Here is a 15,181-nt window from a genome sequence, read left to right as displayed (position 1 = left end):
AAATATAGGACCTTCCAGAAGGCTGCATATATTTCAGGAAAGCAGGCATTTTAAGCTACATCTACTGCTATATACAACTACAGTAAACATTAATACAGTAAACTTATATTCAGTGTCTATACAGGATTTGTCTAGGGTTGGAAATAAATCTGTTTCTCTGCTCCTCACTGTTGGAGCTAAATGAGAATTTTCCACTGAAAAATTCCTTCTAAAATCCAGGAGGAAAACACGGAGAACAGACACTTAAAAGACAAACGATTTGGCTGTAAGGGAGCATCAGAATTTTGTCACCAAATCGAGTCTCTGACTGTCAACGTCTCTCTGTTTTCTGGGAAACTGCGCCATGTTTTACACATATAAAGAGCAAATGAGGTAAATGTTACTGTTACTTCCAAGCTGTTGAAATTCTCCAAAGCAAAACTGCTTGTATAATGAATTAAATAAAACAGTTCTACATATAAGGAGGAACAACTAATCAGCTTAATCAGATCAATATTTAGCGTCATCCTTCGCCCTTAAACCTGGACCAGTTTCTGTAGATCAACAATTTTTGTAGCGGGAAAAACACCCACTATTTTTTCACCTTAAGAATCCTAGAGAAAATGCCACAGTTTTTCTGGAGATTTCTGTTGTTTCTTGTTTTTGTTTCATTGTAGAATTTAAAAAATTTAACTATTCGAATATTTATTTCTTTATTTTCCTCCTTTTGTGTATTTTTTCAGGCAATAATGAAAATTAACTTATGGAAAGTGATATGTGGTATACACCAATCAGCCATAACATTCAGAGCACTAGATGTGTTTACATGGACACTTGTAATCCGATCGTAACAGGACTAGAAGCACAGTCAGATTTAAAAAGTGTTATGTAAACACGTCAATCGGATGGAATTTGCCACATCCGATTAAAATTTCAATCGGATGGTAAGGGGTGGTTGTTGGAAATGTTCCTGGAAAGTTCTGCGCATGTGCAATGACGCAAGAATGACGTATGATGTACGGATGTTGATACGAATGATGTATGACGTACGGATGTTGATACGAATGATGTATGACGTACGGATGTTGATACGAATGATGTATGACGTACGGATGTTTTCGTGGACTGTGCGCATGTCATACCACGTTCATGTAAACGCTGTGATCGGATCCGATCAGTCTGATTGAATTCAGTCCGATCTGATTAAAAAGTGTCCATGTAAACGCACCTACTGAGAGGTGAAGTGAATAAGACTGATGATCTCCTCATCATGGCACCTGTTAGTGGGTGGGATATATTAGGCAGCAAGTCAACATTTTGTCCTCAAAGTTGATGTTAGAAGCAGGAAAAATGGACAAGTGTAAGGATTTGAGCGAGTTTGATGAAGGGCCAAATTGTGATGGCTAGACCACTGGATCAGAGCATCTCCAAAACTGCAGCTCTTGTGGGGTGTTCCCGGTCTGCAGTGGTCAGTATCTATCAAAAGTGGTCCAAGGAAGGAACAGTGGTGAACCGGTGACAGGGTCATGGGCGGCCAAGGATCATTGATGTACGTGGGGAGTGAAGGCTGACCCGTGTGATACGATCCAACAGACGAGCTACTGTTGCTGAAATTGCTGAAGAAGTTAATGCTGGTTCTGATAGAAAGGGGTCAGAATACACAGTGCAGGACGGGTCAGGGCTGTTTCTGTTATTTATTTTTTGAAAAATGAAGAATTGGAATTTTCTTGTTCTTTCAGCTGTTCCCTGTTCGGGGTCACCACAGCGAATCGTTTGGTTTAGATTTTTTGGCACAGGTTTTATGCCGGAAGCCCTTCCTGATGCAACCCTCCCATTTTTTTTATCCAGGCTTAGGATCAACACTGAGAGTTAACTTTTCAGTAGCTGGGTTAGCTCTCTGCCCAATGAGAGAGGTGGATCCTGCCACTGTACCACCAGGAAGCCATGAATGTTTGGAAAACTAAAATTCACAATTTTTGTCACAGAAGACATAAAATAAAATGGATAAAAAAGTATATGAAGAATATAAACATTCCATTTCCAGACAAAAAGAGGAATTTTGTGTAAATTACCTCATTTTAAATATTAAAAAAATAATAATAATAAACATCTAACAATAGAGTATGTTAATTTGAATAAAAAAAATTGTTTTTAATGAATTTTTACTGGATCTAAACAGAAAGCCTTTAAATCAGAACGTTATCCACTACACAGTCCTCATGTACCTTCCTTTAATCAGACACTCATTTAGAGCCGCATTAAGATATGAGAGTTCCACAAGGATTTACTTTTTTTTCTTTTCTGTATCAATGTTTCATCTGCCACCAAAAAACTGTCACCAATATTTGGCAAATATCTGAGTAAATTTCAGTTCCTTGGCCCAAGATACACCCGGAGGATCTTAATGAATGAGTCATGCTCTGCAGATCTCATTAGCAAGAAAATTTTTTTAAAAAATCCCCAGGAAGTGCATAACATAATTACATCTACAGGGAGTGCAGCTTCCTGTTTGCTCATTTAGCTCAAGAATATGACACATCTGATTGACTTCTTCATGCTACCCCTCCTGTCTGGCCTCACCCTCTCGATTTTTTATATTAATTAATTCTAATTGTCATTGATATATTATAATTATTATTTTGTTGTTCATATAAAACATCTGAAACATCCCCCTGTGCCGTGCCGAATAACCTCCTAGCCTGTGCGCTGTAATTAATCGAGTTAGCGACAGCAAAAGCGCTAGCCTCATTTCATTTGAGCGCGTAAGCTGCGTTCAGGAGACATCAAGGGACCTTTTCATGATGGTAACTGGATTAAACTGGCGAAGAATGTGGTGGAGTGTTAAATGCGATGTGCTTGTAATCTGATTTGTCTGTCCTCTGTGTCTTCGCTTTATTTACGAGGAAGAGAAAACGTGTTGGTCTGTCTGACAAATTAGGAGCTTACTTAAGGCTGGGCGGATTAGGAAGCTTCCCCGCCTGCCAAGGTGAGAAACTCTCTCCTAATTCTTCACTAGAATTCTTCACTAAAATTATGATTTGTGATATTTTAGATTGTGGTTTGTTTAGCTCAAATGAACTCAAAAGCCAGTTTACATTAAACTCTTATTTCTGTTCCATCTGAAGTTCGGTTTTTGACAGATTTCCCCTGGAGCAAGGTGGTGTGATCTTGCTTTAGGGAGCAAATTTATGACCTTAGTGCTCAAGCTTTCTGACCCGTTGCTGCAATGAGAGTTGTGATATTTGTCTATTTTAGCGCCAGGAACTAAATGGCTTTGTGATTAAGCAATGACTTTCCCATCATCCTGATAGCGTAGAAGTTAATGCCATCACTTTACACTTCGGTCCATTTGCTGAGACTGAACAGAGCGATATTGAATTCATGCTGGTACAGAATTAAAAAAATGAAAAACAACGAAAAAATGAAAAACAACATTGTCTGAGGGCCACATGGGGCTGAACTCATTAATCTCTTTCAACCGTTAGTCAGAAATAATCTCTTTCAACTACTGGTCAGATATGCAGTGATGAAAAAAGCTAAACACATCCTTACCAAGTGCGTGTAGAAATCACAAAAATCGACCAAGCACTGAGAACACAGAGGCAGTTCTCAATTAGATAATTATGTGAAATTATTATCTAATTATAGATAATTAAGTGAATAATTCATTTCAGTTGTATTCAAAGTCGAAGCAATTGAACCAGGCTTTTGGTCCAAACCCACAGGCTTCTGCTTTGTCCTCACCTTAAAACTCACACTGAGGATGAAAACAGAAAAGGGTTCAACCCAAACCTTCTGAACACTGCATATGCGTAGGCATGCTCTTGACTCTGGTGAGAGATTTCTTAGATCTGTCCCGAAAAATGCTGCTTTGTTTGTGTAATCACAGAGAAACAGTAAGAATGTTGAGTCTAGGCGTCTGGCTATGGCATCATTCCTTTTTATTGAAGATTTCTCTGTACCCTGTACAAACCTCCACAGTTACACTGTGAATAATGCATTACAGTCCTCGCTAACACTAACAGTTGCCTCATATTTTTGGCCCTTACACTGCAGCCTCCAGTAGAACCAGACTTGAAATATCATTGTGATATAAACCTAACCAATTTATTGCTTTGTTTAAAAATCCTACAATGATTCAAACCAAAACAGTCTAAGTATTGTTTAAAAAATGACCACGCTCTGCCCTATATAGCAAAAGCTATCTGTAGTCTTCAGAGGTTTCATGTGGTATAAGAAAGACCTAAAAGCCTTAAGGTGTAAGCTCTGAAAGGACCATAAATTCAAAACAAGCTACATGTCTGACATTAAAAATGCCTGCAGGTCTCTTTTGAAGGTTACTGTGCTCTCGCTGTAAAATTTGCCTATTATACCCTCTACTTTCACACTCTTTCTTTTGCCGCAGACAGATTACTGTGGCCGACGGCACGGTCTAGTACCTGAAAGAATGAAAATACATCTGCGGGTGAAATCGAGACTTTCTAGCCAAAGCGTCAGCCAGGCACATCCCCTTTGGCGAAGAATTGAGGCTTTCTAGCCAGCGCATAGGATGGGTGTCTTCCTTTAGTCTCACTCTAGATCATTTGTGCTACTGTGTCCTTGTAAAATGGTCACGGGGTTGCAAATTTCTTCAGACAAGGAAGCTTACAGAGCCATATATTTAGTTTTTGTTAAGGTATAGCAACGGTAACTTGACGGTACCAACTTAACAGTAGCAACAGTACCAAGGGTTTATTTTCAGTCTGCTAAGGTTTCATTTTAGTGAATGAACCAAAATGTGTCAAAGGATACGCTTTAAGGCAACTGGAATTGAAGGTTACCTTAAGATAACTCTTTTGATATGCATCTCTTTTCTGTTTCTCCTACTTTTGCCACAGACAGATTACTGTGACTAAAGTCACCGTCTGGTACCCGAAACTGTGAAAATACATCACTGGACAGAATTAAGGTTTTTCAGTCAAGCTGTCTACCTCCCCCAGATTGGGGCTTCTGGCACCGAGGCTTCAATCTGGTCATCCACTCAGAAATGTAGCATCCACTGTGCTGCCATTTGGCAAGTGTTTAAAGACATCAGTAAATGTTACTTCTAGCTTAATGCCCCATAATTACCACGTCAGTGGCCATACCAAGATATCAGCCTATCAGGTAGTAACATGTCCTTGTTTCTTCTCCTTGTCCGAATGGATTAACGGTGTCTTACTGTCTCAAGCCCACCAGATGGACCCGTAACGGATTTTGATACTCGGTCCCTTTCCAGGATGAATAACGTCAGTCCTTGACATCTGGACTGAAATATATTCAATTTCACACCCAAGTCTATAGTGCTTCGTAGAGCCAAGACGGCATCTGCAGACTGAGCGGAGGCCTCTTTTATCTTATTCCGCTTCGCAGCAAGAAGAACAGACCCTGCTGTGTGGGAGCTCAGAGTCCAGATGTAGCTTTCTCTCCAGAGAGACAGAAGGTCTGCTCCATCTCTGGACTCAGCATGGGGAGGTGAAGAGCCCACAACCTTTCCAGCATGTGACTAACATGGGTCATTGTTGGAGGGTTGAAGCAGTTCACTGTGATGCTGTAAGTACCGAGCCTGAAATAAATAAAGCTGGTAGGCGCTTGGGGCGATGTGTGTGGGGGGGTGGAAGGTTGGGTGGGTGTTTGGTAGGACATTAGATCATTTTACATGCAGAAAAGTATGAAAGTTTACTTTCTTTCTTCCTGTTCTAGGAAAAAGAATGTGTGCATATCAACTTTTCTAGTGTCTACAACTTCACTACAAGAAATGAGTAACAGCTTCCCCACTGTGCTTTGATGGTAAGTGTAAAACCATCGATTGGCTTGACCACGATCTGTGCAGGGGAACAAACAGTATTTTTAATCCCTTTCTTAAACTAGTAGGTACAGCTAATTGGTATTAACTATATACTTGTCTAATGTTAGCCAAGTCTAACATGCAATATTAGAGTTTATTTCACGTCACAAACTGAAAACAATTTCTCCATTCAACTTGACAGAAAGTGACAGCGTCGAGTCAGAGCATCCTTCGAGCGAGAAAATCTAGTCGGGAGATTAATAATGAGAGATGGTGGAAAGGCTTCCAGGGGTATCAGTTCAGTATCAGCTGAAAACACCTACGCAAATGTCAATCATTCCAGACTCATATGTCAATTGGATCATCTGCCTTTTTTATTGAGGCTGAAAATAGATGACTACTCTTTTCGCATGTTTTATGGGATAACTCTTTCGAGTGATAACCGACTCACTCTGATGTTAAAAGGCTGAGTAATTTATTAAAGGTGACAGGTCTGCTTTTAGTAAGAATCTCTTAAATCCAAGTACAATATGAAATTATAAAGCCCTTCATAAGCAGAGTTATGTAGTTATGTTGAGTGCAGGAAAATATGAAAATATGTAGTGCGTGGGATTCCTGGGTCTATATATATATATATATATATATATATATATATATATATATATATATATATGTATGTGTGTGTGTGAAGAAATAAAACAATGCCTTAGAGAGACAGTGTAAAATAAAGTGTTTAATTTAGCTTTGCCTGGCCTACCAAGCTGAACTCTATTATGCTAGTTAGCCCTCGTCTGCAGTTACTAAAGAGAATTATGTAATACTATGTTGCTGCACTGCTCATCACTGAACGGTTAAATAAACTGCTTTATCTTTAGTCGCTCACCATCTTCCTCAGTGCTTTTCAACCCTTTTCAAAATAGGTTTCCTACTGCTTAAGGGCTTTATTTTAACATACACACACGATTAGAGAGAAACCACTGCACTATAGTTGTCTGTAGTTGTATAGGTTTGTTAGTCATGACTAAGCATCCTTTACAGCACCAACGCTACAATCGATTTGTCTTACTCACCAGCAACAGTAACCTTGGCTGTTCGGCTGACGATGGCCCCCATGCCCTCCAGAGTGGCCAAACACTGGTAGGCTCCCTCGTCAGGTCGGTGATGACGTGAGTGCACCACATTTTGCACTAGAAGGGATCCGTTGGCCAGCTGCTGTCTCCGCTCGTCCACCACCGAGCTCAGCAGCACGCCATCCTTCTTCCAGGAGATGGAGGGAAGGCCGCGGTCAGATCGCGCCTGGCAGTCCAGCTGTAGTACACCACCTCGTATTGTTACCACGTCCTGCGGCTCCAACACGAAACGCAATTCTACAAAACTGCGTGGTGTCTGAGAACCTGTGGAGAAGAGAGCAGGAGTTAGTTTGGTGATTTACGTTTGACATATGTTATCTCTGAAGATTGGGCACTACACTTGATGAATCTTGATGAATGGGCTAGAACTTTAACCCTCAGCTGCATAAGGGGTGGGATACCCAGATGACCAGCCCTGTGCTGTGAACCCAGATTCTGTCCAAAATGGCACATGTAAAGTTAAGTATAGAATGTGATCTATGCAATTTGTTGTATAGGAAGTTTGGATCACCTGGAATCACAATACCCTAGCACCAGTCAAGGGTCAAAGACGTTACTCAAGAGCCCAACACTTGGTAGCACTTGCATAGTCCTGGGATTTACCACTCCTGCATCATGCATTCATCAACAGCAACTCATTATCATTAACATTCTGACTAAGCTTTGATGCATGATCAGACATTTTCCGATCATTTGTATTCAGTTCTTGAACGGATTTGCAACTGACATTGAAAAAAGCATTAGCTTAGTTCTATCAGATAATTTAATGCAAAAAAAAGTGTGTAGCTCAGGGCAAAGATAGCGATCAAATGCTGTTTAACGAGTACATGACTCAGATCAAATTCACCTGTCTATATGCATTTTATACTCACATCAAGGTTACAAGGCCAACTGAAGTGGAATGTGCTAATTTGCCTGCGCTATATATATATATATATATATTATGCATTATGAAACAGCAGAATTGCCTGCACTCTAAAACAATTACAACATCAGAGAGGTACGTGTATCAGGTTAGTACATTTCCAAGGCTGTTATTATATAAGGCAATCATTGCTTTGAGTTACACAAAGCCGCAAAAATGGCAACAGATTCAAGCAGCAGGTTCTGATGTAACCCTAGAGAGCCCACGTCTTCTATTTCCCTTTCCTCCTCACTTTAAATTATATTCATCCTTCTACTGGGTCATCCAAAGGACAGTCAAAGCACGTGTTAGCTGGATTTAAAAAAGCAGCAGTTGGTGTGAACCAATGATTTTATGTGATGTGCCATGACAGGCATGGATTCAGGGCTGGAGTGGCCTGTACAAACTAGCCTGGAGTGCAGCTCCATCTAACATCTCTGATTTAACCAATTGGGGATCATGTGTCCATTGGAGAGTTGCAGATCTGTCCTTAACAAGTATTACAGAGTTCCCGGCTTGACCATTACATTTCATTTTATTTAATACACAATACATTTTTATTTGGCATTATTGTTTTGCCTTATGTGAAGTTCATGTTTATATAAAGCTACTTTAAACTAAAAGCAAGTACAAAATGCATTGTGAACAATTTGACCATTCAGCAACATTCCACAAGCTAACATTTGAACAACTGGCAACATTCCAGCTTGAATTTGACCAATCAGGAACATTCTGCAATTTTCTATTTGTAAGTAAGTAGCCTTTGTTTGTCACATATACATTACTGCACCGTGAAATTCTTTCTCCACATATCTTGGAGGGTTGGGGTCAATATGTTGGGTCAGCCATGATACAGCACCCCTGGAGCAGAAGGGGTTGAGGACCTTGCTCAAGGGCCCAATGGAGGTAGCTTGGCAGTGTTGGGACTTGAACCCCGATCAACAACCCAGAGCCTTAACCATTTGACCTACCACCACCCATTTGTCTAAACACCAACATTCTGAAATCTTCCATTTGACCAAATGAAAACATTCCATAAGCTTGCATTTGACCAATCAGTAACATTCCCCAATTTTCTGTTTGACCAAACAGCAACATACCAAAATCATCCATTTGACCAACTGGCAACAATTCATAAGCTACCATTTGACCAATCAGTTACATTCCACAAGCAACCATTTAATCATCTGGCAACATTCCATACGATTGCATTTGACAAATCAACAACATCTTGTAAGCTATCATTTGACCAACTGGCAACATTCTATAATCTTGCCTTTACCTAAATGGCAAAATTTTGTCAGTTAAACTTCATAGTACTGTTTAAACATCCCTATCTTGGAGCAGGACCTAAAAATGTTCCAAAGAAATGCAAGATCTACAAAAGCCATGATTTCTTTGGTGGAAATATGCTTCAGGTTCTTTCATTCATTTCCTCATGCATATTCAGCAAGCACTTTATCCACTTCATCATGAAGTCTATCCCAGGACCACTGGGTGTGAGGTGGGAATACTCCCTGTATAGTGCACCAGTCCATTACAGTCCATAAAATGCAGTTCTGCAGTGGACATAACATTGTGCAAAAAACAGAGAAAAAGGCACCAGTCGAGTGAGTGGGCACCTAGTCATTTTGTACATTTAGCGTTAGCAACTTCTATTTCTAGCTAAATAAAACAACCTGATTATGGAAGAACAAATACAATCAAAATACAACCAAAAAATCCTATTGCTCCTTTCAGCTTGGCTTCCATATTTGTCTCTCTTTTCTTCCTGGAAGAACAACAGTTCTAGACAATCATGAAATATCCACAGCGACAGTGTATTGCTAGTCAGAAAGCTTACGTTCAAATGCTAATGCACAACAAGGTCATTCCAGCCATCGTTTTGTCTTAGCCTGCTGCATTACAGGTTTAATCACTTCCTGCTAACATTTTCAACAAGTTACTCATGTTACAGAAACACACCTGTGCAGCGGCACAAAAAGGAAATGAAGGTGGATGAGTTTCAGAACCTTCAGGGAAAAAAACCCCACCAACTCTGGCTTTTTTTGAGTCATCAAACAGCAGCTTCTGTCGATGGTCTTTATGTCCCTGCCAGAAAGCTTCCTCATGGGATTTAGCACTCTTCTTTGGGATGGCATTTTAAAAAACAGAGCTCAGATACAAAGGCAAGGCCAGAGAGTGAGGAAGAAAGAAACCATGGAAAGTCAGAGAGAAAAAAGAGGCAGTGCAAAAGAGTAAACTACAAAAAAAAAACCCAAAACAAACCACATGTCTAGCTTTAGCTCAGCCTACAAAAACGGCAAAGTTACGGCTTTTCCAGGAGGCAGATGCAACTACAAGAGCCAGGGAAAAGATTTAGCAGAAATCCAATTGGACAATGCTAGCCATGGGAAGAGCATGACCTCAGGAATACAGTCCTGAATAGGCGCTGAGAGATTAAAGGCAGGAAAGTGCCTTTCTTTGTGTGTTTGTGTGTAAGAGCTAGCATGAATCCCAGCTCGCTTCACTCTTTACTTTGATGTAGACGTCTCACTGCTCCCTTAGGTTCAAAGTTCACTCCAAGGTCAGTTTTGCTGCCTATGGATCGAAATCAGTTTGAAAACATGGCGTACATCTCGGTCCTGATAGATTGCGGATACGTCAGTCTGAAGTGCTTTTTCATCAAATGCCAGAGAGGCTTTCACTACAGCACTACAAGAGTGGGAAAAATTCATGGAGCAGAACAAGACAGAAATATTGAAACATGTCAAATACAGTGATCATCTACACTCTAAAGTAACGTCAGTCAGTCGCTTATTTTTCAGGCTGGAAGTCGCTCATGTAAAAAAAAAAAAGAAAGATGTGTATTTTGACAACAAATGTTCATTTGATGTGTATTTGTTTAGTATTCCAGTTTGGGTTCGATCATGTCATTGGCCTGTTGGTTGATTCACCTGTTGGTTGGTGTTCACCTGTTCAGGGTCATTTCTTGATTTGATAGAAAAGTTGTCTAATCATTGCTTATTTCTTGAGGTCCATAGTTCTGTATTCTCCTAATTTAGAGCATTTCATATAACTTAATATTGAATAGCTTGGGGTGTTCTGTCAGGCTAGCAGGGGAAATACCGCTAACTGCTACAAAAGGAGTTCTGGTCATTATTTTGTGTTTAAAGATAAATAAGTACCCAGTGATTGTCAAGAACACAGGCAACAGAACATGTGTCCTGCACATTGTACTGTTGCACCTGCTCTAATATACTTACTTTAACCTTTAAGTAAACGCATCATTCTTTAGTTAGATTGGTTGAATCAGGTGGGTTAAGAGAAGGGAAACCTTAAATATCCAGGTTTTTGGGAGCCTGTGGTCCAGAATAAGGCACTGTTTCTCATTTTGAAGTGATGTTAATGACATGTTTTTGACCCCAGTGTCAAGGTACCCCATTGGACCGGAGGTCTTCATAACAGTACCGCTGTAATATATTACAAAATCATATTTTTTGTTAAGATTACATCTGCTAATGTTAAATAATTAAACATTGAATAATTATGATTTTTTAGTGTTGTTATGGTCAGAGTTGAAGCCTGTGATGCCCATGACTACATGCTAGGCACACAGGGCATTGAAAAAAAAATCTACCTATATCCAGTGTGTGTGTGTGTGTGTGTGTGTGTGTGTGTGTGTGTGTGTGTTTTGTGAAGTCATCAAGCTCTTCACTCTATCTGCCCTTTGATATCATCACATCTCTTTTATCTCTTCATTATGGCCTGTGTCACCATGGTTACCACTCCTCTCCACTCTCTTTATCGATTCCTCAGCACACACACCTACACACACACACAAACTGCTGCACACACACCACGACACTTTTGCGACTTCCACTTTAGCCACCAGCTTATCTCAACAACTTCATCACTGTGGACCTCCTCGTCCTATTAACCTGTACACACACACACACACACACACAAACACACACACACAGAGATGGGTGATTTACACATTCTCTTTCAAGCGTCCTCTGGGTGTGCAGACAGCCAATCACACGCTCTGATGTTATCGGTGTGTATGGAATCCTGCTTCCTCCATTTACACACGTCCTGTTCCTGCTATCCTGGAGTAAAGGCGGTCATGCTAACCTGTCTCCTGACATCTTGCCATGGTGGGCTACTCTCTGCTCTGTCTCTATGTCTTGCTCTATCTTTCCACCAACCTGTCTGTCTTTTTGTGAGAGACACACAAAGCTTCTGTCCTCAATTAACAGATCATCCATTTAACTACCAAGACTCCCCTCTGACTCCTCATCTCTGGCCCAGTTGTTCTCACACACATTCTTTACCCAACTATCATCTTTTTACTTCCCTTTATCTTCCTTGCAAATCAAAATACAGCAATTTCCTGAGTACCACATACATGAGATGCTTATGATCTGCACCAAGCCCTGAATCATGGTTACATTTAGCATCTACAGTGTATATTTGGTTTGCCACACTGGAGGAACCCTTTCTTCCTAACTCATGACCCCAACAGTATCAGCTTTACAGTACCCACAACCTTCTGTTTAGTAGAGTTTGGGTGCTTGCCCCAGGAAGTTCAGCAAGTTCTGGTTGAATGTGATTTTTGAGCCTAGAAGCAATTCAGAGAATGGAGTCCTGGTCCTCTTGAATTGGGTGATCTGGGGCTTGTACACCGGAGTAACTGGATTGATTTAAGTTGTCACATGACTTGCTGTTCCAAGTATTGCAATGAGTTTTTTATGGTCAGAGAAGGAAACGGGATGGTGTATCGGGTACATGAGGCAAAGAACTTATTTAAATGCAAATGGGTACAACTCATAAAACCACATCTCTTGCCAAGTTGCATGGCTAAAAACCTTCTTATATTGAAACGGCAAATTGTGTGTGTAACCCCCCCAGGTCCTACTCGCACCCCCTCAGAGTCGGTCTCGAACCCAGGTCTCCGGCATGGGAGGTGGGCGCACTAATAAGGAGACTACAGCCACTAGCATCAGTTGCTAATGCGCCTCTTTAGATCAGGGAAATGAGGTTTGAACATGTGCAGGTATTTCTGCATGATGACAAGCTGTACATCTGAGGATGGAAGTGAGGATAAACCCTATAATTGTAACACAATTACAGCACAGTGAAAGTCTTTTCTTTGCAAATCCCAGACTGTTAGGAAGTTGAGGTTAGAGCACAAGGGCAGCTGTTATATGGGACCCCTGGAGAAGAAAGGGTTAAGGAAGGGTTAAGAGCCCAGCAGGGGCAGTTTGGTGTGGCTGTGGTTTAAACCCACAACATCCTGATCAGGAAGTTAGAGCCTTAACTGTTGAGCCAAATGAAAATAAGCGGGTTAAAAAACCAACAAAGCAAACAAAAGAAAGATTTACATTGTGCCTTTGAGATGAAATTATGCAACTGACCATAGTTTGTGAAAACAAGCCTGCGATCATGAACCCTTCCTTTAAACAAGCCCAGAATCTGACCTGGATGTGAATTCAAGTGAAGTAAAAGAAATAAAATGTACAGTATGAGGTACAGGTACTAAATCTAGTGGGCTTCCAGTGTCACATGATGATGTCAAACTAATGTCTTAGGACAGAGAAATGAAAAGTTAGATGCATGATGAACCTACTAAAATGTGTCGATTTAATAGGACCCTTTGTTCCATACAAGCATTAAAGTGCTGAAGTGGCTGGAGAGAATGCACAAAAAATTAATTTCCAGAGATCACTGAAACCCAGATTTACACAGACGCTGCTTTTTTCTGTCTACAAATATTTGTAAATAGTTTCTTGTCAACGCACTGCCAAGGTATTATGCTTGTGAGCCTGTTGCTCTCTGTCCAGCAGAGTTTTTCATTAGTCTTCTTTACACAATTAGCATCCTGATTAGTGTCCTGTGACACGGCTGGGACTGACCCAAGCCTCAAGCTGGGATTGGGCGATTTCCAGCTTGGAGCTCTGAGTGGTGGCATCGGTGAAGGTTTTAACCAACGGCCTGTGGCGAGGATTAGTTCTTCTCCTTTGCTGCTACATAGACAGAACAGAAGGTTGGTGGCTCTGTAGGGAAGATGGAACGGGCACCGACTGGCAAACACACCGTCTGGCCGTGCTTTTGTCCAACTTTGAATGGATCAGCAATCTAAACTGATTGAGTTCACAATGAGTCAGTCATTTAAGGTCTGGTGATGCTTCAAGTCCAAACCCCCCTGCTGAACCCTGGAAGGACGAGTGAAAAAAAGAGAGACAGATTCTAATAGTCTGTTCTTCACATTCATCTCACGCAGCGGTAACAGGTTTCTTTCAAACAAGGCCAACACCATTACCATATGTCTTGTTATTTCATCAATGCCTTTCTCTTCTTGAAATGTTTTCAACCGGGAAAAGTTTTGGGATTTGGATTGGGTTTGTCTTCAGTGAATGTAATTTAGAACAAATGCAGAATTTTTCTGGTAAAAAAAAACAACCCTCAAAAACACGCACCATTTACCCTAAAGGTAGGTGGGATGTATATTATATTGTGGAGTCCGTATAAAGATATTGTAGTACCTAGTTAATTATTAGGTGATATGTATTAACTGATCACATACAATAGTCTAAACAGTGCCCATGTTACCAACTGAAAGGCATCTGTTTAAAAATCTTTTTGGAATTTTTGGTAATAGACCCTACTGCATAAAAATCGTCTGGCGGTTTGTAAGAGAAACCTGGCATCAGTTTGGTTTGCATTGCTTTATTTTCTGCTTCTTTTCAGTGAATGCAACCTACTGAAAGATCGAGCATTACAGCACCTTGGCAGTCGGCCACATGTTCCCTGGCACGAGTGGCAGCATTTAAATGTTACCACAGATACTGCGTGGCATGGGCCTGATTATGGCCGACAGGTTTACTCATTTAGACCGGACCTTAAACAGACATGCTGGCCCATATCAACACCACCGAGTTTAACCCAATAACAGCTCAACTCGCTTACAAAGCAGGCAGCAGACTGCCAAGAACATATCTTCAGAAATCATCCTTGGGCAGAGCAGAATGAAATCCCAGCAAGAACAGCAGAGGTGTTTGTTTTTACCTGAGAAATCACAATTTTATTATAGCTTTTGGATTGAACCCTTCATCCCTTAGCGTAGCCTTTTTGGGAGATGGGAGGAAACCCGAGAACACCAAGAAAACCCACACTGGCATGGGGAGAACATCCAGGTTACTCTGCTCTGACCGAGAATTACAGAGGATAACTGGTAGATACTTTCCCAGAGGCCAAAAGACAGAATTTGAGCCTGTTTTGTTCTGTCCTTGTTCAGCGCTGAATTTCTTCAAGTCGCACTCCACAGTGGTGGTTAATATGAAGCTCATATGAAAGTAGACACTCGTGGCTTCAAGAATT

The 15,181-nt window shown here is 40.8% G+C and overlaps 1 protein-coding gene across 4 annotated transcripts in view; it reads right to left on the bottom strand.

Moving 5' to 3' along the window:
- The window catches only part of dcc (DCC netrin 1 receptor), a 258,746-nt gene that overhangs the window by 175,167 nt on the left and 68,398 nt on the right, over positions 1 to 15,181 (bottom strand). For all 4 annotated transcript variants that reach the window (XM_058383550.1, XM_058383551.1, XM_058383552.1 and 1 more), the window contains exon 2: positions 6,856 to 7,179. In XM_058383550.1, coding sequence (XP_058239533.1) covers positions 6,856 to 7,179 — 324 coding nt within the window. The remainder of the gene's footprint in view (positions 1 to 6,855; positions 7,180 to 15,181) is intronic.

This window comes from Hemibagrus wyckioides, linkage group LG28, assembly GCF_019097595.1.
Source record: "Hemibagrus wyckioides isolate EC202008001 linkage group LG28, SWU_Hwy_1.0, whole genome shotgun sequence".
NCBI lineage: Eukaryota > Metazoa > Chordata > Actinopteri > Siluriformes > Bagridae > Hemibagrus > Hemibagrus wyckioides.
This window is presented reverse-complemented; position numbering and strand designations above follow the sequence as displayed.